General features: G+C 31.5%; 1 protein-coding gene across 1 annotated transcript; it reads left to right on the top strand.

Annotated features, from left to right (window-relative positions):
* The first annotated feature begins 270 nt into the window (after nt 1-270).
* On the top strand, nt 271-4,839 carry LOC130647756 (ubiquinol-cytochrome-c reductase complex assembly factor 2-like). The gene is made up of 4 exons (XM_057453715.1): nt 271-485; nt 3,053-3,118; nt 4,014-4,083; nt 4,450-4,839. Exons 1-4 carry the CDS (start codon nt 330-332, stop codon nt 4,548-4,550), a joined length of 393 nt encoding a protein of 130 aa, XP_057309698.1. The 5' UTR covers nt 271-329; the 3' UTR covers nt 4,551-4,839.
* Nucleotides 4,840-9,139: the final 4,300 nt, after the last annotated feature.

Below are 9,139 nucleotides of genomic sequence, written 5' to 3'. Positions count from 1 at the left end.
TTTAGTTACTTCAAAGTATATTATGTATGTTGAAATGTATTTACTACAAGAGTAGTTTATACTAAGAATTACGTCTAGACTTTTTTCTTTCGCCATGTCTAGTTTTTAGGGGTGTTCTATCTTCCAGAGAATGTTTAATTCACAAAAGTTCGAAGAAAATGACAATCACAGCCTGCCTGGCCAGCCATTTATATCAGCGTTCATAATCCGGTCACCACGACATAACCAGTGCAAAAAAAAACATAATTGTACCATGCGTACATAATCCGGCTGTCCTGGTTGTAAACAGGCCGTTTTCGCAATCTGGACGACGCTGCTTTCCTTGCAACATGACTGGCATTGCAAAGGAGGGTTTGGGGAAAATTTACAAAGATTTTCTTAGAGTTTGTGAGAAGTGGCCTATTGACAAAACCAGATCAGGTCGAGATTTCGGCGAACATCTTAGAATAAATTTTGATACTAGATTGAAAAACGAGAAAGTTGACGTAAGTGAATGCTAGCTAGCTAGCTAAAAACTTTTACCTACTTAGCAAAACATTGTGTTTATGAAAGTAAATCCTGGCACACTGTAAAATTCATATATAGCCATATCTTGTATAGACCATTTTCTGCATGACATAGAACTTAACATTAATTTTTTTTTAAATAAAATAAGATCCAAGATTCTTCTAGTTCTTCCTAAAAAAGTTCTTTATTTTAGGCGATTATTTCTTTTTATGGTTGAATTTCTTTGATTACTGTGGTCTGTTGTTTATATTTTCTACCTATAGAAATGCTTATGCATGTGCAAAAAACTGCAAACTTCTTAATGTTTATTAAGTTAATATGTTAAGAAATTTTCGCGAGTTTTTGTCAATTTTGATAAATTAGTTTTTTGTTTTTGAAAAATATCTCGCGAATTTTTTTTCCGTTTTTTTTCTGACTTACCGACTAAGGTTTTTATTACCAAAAGTGGGTCAGTCAGAGGACGCGAACACAACATATTTTTAATGACAGCCTTAATATGATATTTGGTAAGTGAATGAAAAATAAGTAAAATCTGCCAGCACTTTTAAGGGGGATTTTCATGAAGCAAATTAAACGGCGAATTCGACTGCGAATTTGCTTTTTAATTTTCACGACAAAAATAAATTAGGCGCCAAATTCGTTGTTTACATTAGTTAACCGTGTTTTGATTGGTCAAACACTAGCAGCGAAACCTTTAGCTGGGAAAAAGTAGGAACCGTTTCTACTTTTCAGCGAAGCAAATATTTCGATGCAAAATTAAAACAAACAAAACTGCTCATGCTCAGATACAAATCGCCGTCGAATTCGCCGTTCAAATCGCTTCGTGCCCCTTTAGGTGAAAAATGCTTAAAGGGATGGTACAGATAGCTTAAAATGTCGTAACAGATGGTGGACTTAGAGTAATGCATTTTTTTAAAGAGATAGATATACTTGAAGTACCATTTTTTTCATAAGAAAATGTAAACCATTTTTTTGATAGGAAATGTTAGAGTAAGATTGCTAGTTATTTGTAGAAATATATACGTAGTGCCTTGTTTTTGTAAAGTTTTTTCATAAGAGACAGAACACTTAGAGTGCTGTTTTTTTGTAAAGATACTGTTTCTTTAAAAAAGATATTTTGAGTGCATTTTTTTACAGAAGACTTGTTAAAAGTTTCTTTAAGGAAGACACATAAGTGATTGTTAATTTATAAAATAAAAGTTTATATATGTTGGGGGATATATAATTAATGATCAGAAATGCTATAGCAGGAGCACGTATCCTAAAATTTGAGAATTAGCATCATTATATACATTTGTTTACTTCTCATGTCATTTTCAACTACTGCTCGTGCAAATTGTATCTCCACAGAAACCAAAGTGCTATGCTTAAAGAGAGGCATTACCTTGGTCCTTATAACTCCTGTCATGATTTGAACCTGGATCTCTTATGAATCTTACCCTTAGACCACAGGAGTTTAACACAATTCCTAGCAAACTGTAAGAACTGCGCTGTTGTAAAAACTGACAGAAGTGTAAACTATGAATTTTACTTTAACACTATAAATGCTGGATTAGGAACCTTGGACTGAGAATCTTTTAGGGGGTGAATTGCCCTGAATTTCCATAGGCTTAGTTATTTTTATTGACAATGCCTGCACCTTATACAATGTCTATATAATGCCTGCCATGGCCCAAGTTAGTTGCTTATACATTTTTAGTTTGGCAAAAAAACTTAAAACAAGAACCACAGCCTTAGAACTAATCTCCTGTTGTAAAGCATAAAACACAGGAGCGATGTGCACCCAGTCAGCCTTTTATTGATAAATGTAATAAAAACGACAGAAAGATTTAGCAAAAAAAAGTTATTTACTGGCAAAACAGATCCTCTGTAGTGTGTCATTTTTCCACAGTTATATAACATCACATTAATTGCAAACTGAGACCTAATGGAATTATTACTAAAACCTCTTTTATAATTAAAATGGTTGCAACACTTCTGGACTTTTCTCAGATGTAGCTAAAATGCTGCTTCAAACATTGCCATGTATCTATATAGTACCTGTATATGTCTGTGCGTCTGTCTGTCTTTTTCCACGGATTTTCCACGGGCTAACGACTAGTATTTTTCTATTGCTCCTAAAGCAGCAATTTTGTTGTTTAGTCTTTATCTAAAGAAGTTGAACTATGCTGTGATATACTTTTGTCCCTAATACAGTCAGATCTGTCTTTCCGTATTAGGCTATTAATATATTTTTTTCATGCTTGTCCCTCTTCTATTGTACCAACATTTTTTAGCAAAAAACATTCTAATAAATCTACTTTTGATGACCCAAATATATATAGTTATCATTTGCATCGTCAGTGTTTATATTTTCTACCTACAGAAATGCTTATGCATGTGCGAAAAAGCTGCAAACTTCTTAACATTTATATTATTTTCGAAGAACAATCTAGTAGAAAGCTAGTATGACCAAAAATTAATCTATGTGTGCGGCTAGTGCAACCAGTACCGGCATTTCAAGCTCAAAGTTAATATGTTTATTAACATTTGTTTAAAATTTTAGCACAATGAAGCAAAACGAACTGTCGATGCGTTGATGAAAATCAGTACAAATTATTACAGAGACAAGGTAATTAAATTAATTGTTATATTTTTACTTTATGTATTTTTATTTTATGTAATGATTTTGAAATTCCTTTCTGTCATAAATTTCGCAAAACAATCAATGCTATTTTGAAAAATTCTTCCTAATTTGCCTTTATTTCGACATAAGTACTTACTTGTTGCAATGCAGTCTCCACAAAGATGATAAAAAAATTTCCTTTACTCTCCTGAATATCATTTATATTTATAGTTTTGCTTTAAAGACTTTTTGTAGTTTTACACATGCTTTTTATGCTTTTATTTTAAAAAGAAAAAACTCTCAACAACAGAAGGTTTTGCTACAACGTGTTTGATAAAGAAAATACATATTATTTTGTTAAGCTTCGAAATTAAACAGGGCAACATCAGGTTAAGTTTTATTTTAAACTTAATTTAACTTTTTTTAAAAAAATTAAAAAAATTTATGCTAAAAATATATAGATACATATTTCTCAAAACCCGTGACCTTCTTCACAGCACTCATTCATCCTTTATAATTTCTGCTCTTTTCCAAAAGTACGCCTTTTTATGGCTTATTTGCATCTTCTGAATTTTGCTGATGGTACTTGACCTTTAGCATAGAATTTGTAATTCTCTGTTATAGTTTCTGTGTTGCATAGGTTAAAGTTCTGTCCTCTTTGCAAACTATCAATTGCATAGCATATATTTCAAAATTATTTTAAGCACAAAAGTTAGTAATTCCATTTTTGCAAATTGTTATCAAAGCAAATTCGCACGAATATTTGTGATTTCTTCCTCAAATTGGAACATTTTTTTATTTTTCATCTTTCTAAAGAAGTCTGATGTTGTATCTGCAACATCAATGTCGTGCAACAGCAATGTAATTTTTTTCTTTTTAACCACTTTCTTTACATTCATAGTATCCTCGTGTCAATAACACAGCGTACTCACTTCAAGACAAACAAGTGTATAGGGAAGTACTGTCTAATGGTGAGTAAGCTCTCGTAAATACATCTTTCTAAGTTTTTTTCCCAATGCTAAGGCTGGCTACTACTCTTTAAATTTGAAACTTCTGGAAATGAAATATTAGCCTGCAAAAAACGCTTATGGGACATTTTTGGCCAACATGTATAGATATTAATATATAGAACGGGTTTTTATCCTTTGTAGTGTGAGCAGCAAAATTAAATTCAGGGAGCAATGAAAAAATAAGAATATTTTTTTGCGACAAATGTCAAAAAATGTTGATTTTGTCACAACAAATATCTGAATACTCTCTGTGCGTCTAGTTGTAGATCAACCTTTATCTCTTTTTTCTAAACATCAGTATTGTGTCTGCTTTCTCTGTGTTTTTAGAAGGTCAAGCGCAAGTGCAACCACATAAAACTTGGTGGGAAAGAATGTACGGAAGCACGAAACTAGGTGAAAGAATGAGAGAGGAAGGAAAAAAGAAATAAACAATTATAAAGAGCTTTTGTACATTTAACATTCTTAAGTGTTCAGTTGGATGCTGCATTTTCTGTATACTGACTCTCATAGTTTCGCTCAACTTCATTTGAATATACTTGAATATATGTTGCGAATGTTGCATGATGAATTGCTTGTCAGAATAGACAAACCGCTCTGGAAACGAGGCTAGTTAGTTTTTAATAGGATACGCACAATTTCATTGTTATCTTTTTGGATTGTTTTCGTTACTCGTAAATGTAAATGTAAAAATTAAAATGACCACAATTTTCTGTTCAACGCGTTGTTCTTGTTATTTCTTGTTTCTTTTTTTATGAATGTGCTAAAAACCAATGTAGAAAAAGCCCTACATCGATTATAGGCAGGCATTTGTATTTTAAACAAATTTGATAATATCACGGAAAAAGGACGGGCGTAATTTCGTTCTATATTTGCACTATGCTACGACTGTCACCCTGAAATGAATTGGATTAGGATTTGTGCAACTTAAATAGTTATGGGGATTAACATTCGTAACGTTAATTTTTGTTCGATCAAGTAGTTACGCGGATTAACATTCGTAACGTTAATTTTTGTTCGATCAAATAGTTACGCGGATTAACATTCGTAAAGTTAATTTTTGTTCGATCAAATAGTTACGGGGATTAACATTCGTAACGTTAATTTTTGTTCGATTAAATAGTTACGGGGATTAAGATTCGTAACGTTAATTTTTGTTCGATCAAATAGTTATGAGGATTAACATTCGTAACGTTAATTTTTGTTCGATTAAATAGTTACGCGGATTAACATTTGCAACGTTAATTTTTGTTCGATTAAATAGTTACGCGGATTAACATTTGCAACGTTAATTTTTGTTCGATTAAATAGTTACGGGGATTAACATTCGTAAAGTTAATTTTTGTTCGATTAAATAGTTACGCGGATTAAGATTCGTAACGTTAATTTTTGTTCGATCAAATAGTTATGAGGATTAACATTCGTAACGTTAATTTTTGTTCGATTAAATAGTTACGCGGATTAACATTCGTAACGTTAATTTTTGTTCGATCAAATAGTTATGAGGATTAACATTCGTAACGTTAATTTTTGTTCGATTAAATAGTTACGGGGATTAACATTCGTAAAGTTAATTTTTGTTCGATTAAATAGTTACGCGGATTAACATTCGTAAAGTTAATTTTTGTTCGATTAAATAGTTACGGGGATTAACATTCGCAAAGTTAATTTTTGTTCGATTAAATAGTTACGCGGATTAACATTCGTAAAGTTAATTTTTGTTCGATTAAATAGTTACGGGGATTAACATTCGTAAAGTTAATTTTTGTTCGATTAAATAGTTACGCGGATTAACATTCGTAAAGTTAATTTTTGTTCGATTAAATAGTTACGGGGATTAACATTCGTAAAGTTAATTTTTGTTCGATCAAATAGTTACGGGGATTAACATTCGTAACGTTAATTTTTGTTCGATTAAATAGTTACGGGGATTAAGATTCGTAACGTTAATTTTTGTTCGATCAAATAGTTATGAGGATTAACATTCGTAACGTTAATTTTTGTTCGATTAAATAGTTACGCGGATTAACATTTGCAACGTTAATTTTTGTTCGATTAAATAGTTACGCGGATTAACATTTGCAACGTTAATTTTTGTTCGATTAAATAGTTACGGGGATTAACATTCGTAAAGTTAATTTTTGTTCGATTAAATAGTTACGCGGATTAAGATTCGTAACGTTAATTTTTGTTCGATCAAATAGTTATGAGGATTAACATTCGTAACGTTAATTTTTGTTCGATTAAATAGTTACGCGGATTAACATTCGTAACGTTAATTTTTGTTCGATCAAATAGTTATGAGGATTAACATTCGTAACGTTAATTTTTGTTCGATTAAATAGTTACGGGGATTAACATTCGTAAAGTTAATTTTTGTTCGATTAAATAGTTACGCGGATTAACATTCGTAAAGTTAATTTTTGTTCGATTAAATAGTTACGGGGATTAACATTCGCAAAGTTAATTTTTGTTCGATTAAATAGTTACGCGGATTAACATTCGTAAAGTTAATTTTTGTTCGATTAAATAGTTACGGGGATTAACATTCGTAAAGTTAATTTTTGTTCGATTAAATAGTTACGGGGATTAACATTCGTAAAGTTAATTTTTGTTCGATTAAATAGTTACGCGGATTAACATTCGTAAAGTTAATTTTTGTTTGATTAAATAGTTACGGGGATTTACGTTAATATTTGTGCGACTTAAATAGTTACAGGGATTCCGTTAAAATTTGTGCGGCTGAAATGAGTACGCTGTTTTTACGTTAATATCTGTTCGGCTTGAGAAGTTACGCGGATTTTTACGTTACTATTTCGTAGTAGGCAGGATTACACCTTGTTGTATGTCGTATGGGATAAAAATACCCCATTTGTTATTCGTAGCGTGAAAATTTCATGCATTAAAATGTTTTGTGACTAGTTAGCTCAATTCATTCGAATACGCTCGTCACTACCCGCAGCTACCAAAAAAAAATAATTCTGGAAAGAGCATTGTGATAAAAAAGTCCAAAATTTTACAAGAAAAAAACCCTGAAAACTAAACAAAATTCTTTACCATCACTTTCCCGGATTTTTCTGATTGTCTGTTGTTGTACGTGAGCAAAACGTGCCTTTAAACTATCAGACAAGATACATGTCTCAACAAAAGAATATCACGAAAAATAACAAACAAATATTCGAGTTTCGTGTTTGAAGAAATTGCTTCTTAAATAAATAACTCCTTACAGGGTGACCACTCCTTAAATTTCTTTAATAACCTTACAAAAAGAGAATCTCCTTAAAAGTACTTAAATATTTTAATTATTCTCCTTAACTTCTTCTCATTTCTTATTTTTTCTGATCGTAGCATTTTTGGGCATATGTTCATGGATTGTTCATCACCAGTAAAATAAGACATATTTCTCTGTTACCTGAAGTCCTATCTTTTCTATCTTTCAGGGCAAAGTTTACATGTATATTTGTATATTTAATTTTCTTATCATAAAACATAGTATGTAACATTAAAGACGGAGAACTAAAATTGTTTTTCTCCTTAATTATCCTTATTTTTTTATTTTTTTATTCTCGTTCGCAGCAAAATATCCTTAAAAAATGTCAAATTGTCTCCTTAATTTCCTTAATATCCTTACTTTTGTTCTCATTTTTTTAGTGGTAACTCTGCCTTAAAATAAATTGGTATCGGCTTCATTTAAATACTTGATTTGCGAATTTAAAAAAACTGCCAAACACATGTACTTTTTCAGAATATTTATAGCCTACTTTAGACGTCTGTTTAGGTGATGTTTTCAGTACCGTTGTTTATTACGCTTTTAGTGGACCATGTGGTTAACGGTGTTTTTCATAAAAGTCATGTGATAATTGAAAATTGTTGTGTATTACAATGTTTATGTTGGAAAACTGTCCAGTTGACGCGGTTCGTTGTTTACAAAGTAATTTTATGCACATTTTTGATTAACAATGACATGTTGTATCATCCATGATGTCATAAATGATGTCAAGGTTTTTAAAAACGTAAAAATGCTGAAACACGACAATCTTAACTAATAAATTCACACCTGAAAAAACCCTTTCTGCGTCAGACGCTGTTTGCCCATATCGGGTAGCCGCAAAAAGACGCGTTTTGACCATATATGGTAACTGCAAAATGACGCTGTGTGGCAAGTTTGGATCAAGTTCAAGTTCAAAACTTTCTCAGGTTTTGCGACATGAGCATATTTAAATCCTATTGTGACATCATCACATGTTGTCTTTTCTTGTATGCGAAAATATTAGTATGAAAAATACATCGTTAATGTCATGTGGCGACGTGCCGTGATGCAGGGAATTGCTTTTTTTGGTGTGAATTTTAGCCAATTTCAAAAAACAAGATATATATTTCTAAAATTCAAGCATTTTACGTTGTTGGCTAAAGGTTTTGTCAAATTAGAGCACCCCTCCTAAAAAAGTGTGTGATGGTGGAATATATGCGATGACAACCTGTTTTGTTGTTGTGGTGAAGGAGGTTTAAACCTCTTGTTGTGATTAAGCCCTTAATTGCAGTCATGTACATTTAGAACTTTCCAGTAACAGCACGTTGTGTTATTCTTGACACATATGACAAGTCATGCATGATTATGTTGCAATCATATAAGCCGAAGTAACCAGTCATGTCGCTAAAAATTAAATGCTCATCAAATGTAATTTTTTTCATCCATCGTCAAAATGAATGCTCGCCTTTTTTTTTTTTTTTTTTGGCGAAATTCAACTCTTTTACAGACAAAAAAATGTGAAAAAGAAAAGTAGGCTAAATTTAACATTTCTTTTTTTTGTTTGAATATAGAACATTTTTTGCATTTTTTTTTTTATCTTAAAAAAATGCAAAAAATGAAAGAAAATCTTTCCTTGCTTCGTAAATTAAATGCACGCCAAATTTAAGATATTTCTGCCATCGCCAAATTAAATGCTCGCCAAAAATAATCAATTTGGTTCATTGCAAAATTAAATGGTCGCTAAAATTTGTACGAAATGTTCTGGGCGAA

Source organism: Hydractinia symbiolongicarpus, chromosome 6 (genome assembly GCF_029227915.1).
Source record: "Hydractinia symbiolongicarpus strain clone_291-10 chromosome 6, HSymV2.1, whole genome shotgun sequence".
Taxonomy (NCBI): Eukaryota; Metazoa; Cnidaria; class Hydrozoa; order Anthoathecata; family Hydractiniidae; genus Hydractinia; species Hydractinia symbiolongicarpus.
This window is presented reverse-complemented; position numbering and strand designations above follow the sequence as displayed.

Excerpts from the sequence above, each read along its gene's own strand:
- LOC130647756 (XM_057453715.1), top strand. The coding sequence starts at position 330 with ATGACTGGCATTGCAAAGGAGGGTTTGGGGAAAATTTACAAAGATTTT. Across the intron at positions 3,119-4,013 it reads CAAATTATTACAGAGACAAG|TATCCTCGTGTCAATAACAC; the intron begins GTAATTAAATTA and ends TTACATTCATAG. Across the intron at positions 4,084-4,449 it reads TAGGGAAGTACTGTCTAATG|AAGGTCAAGCGCAAGTGCAA; the intron begins GTGAGTAAGCTC and ends CTGTGTTTTTAG.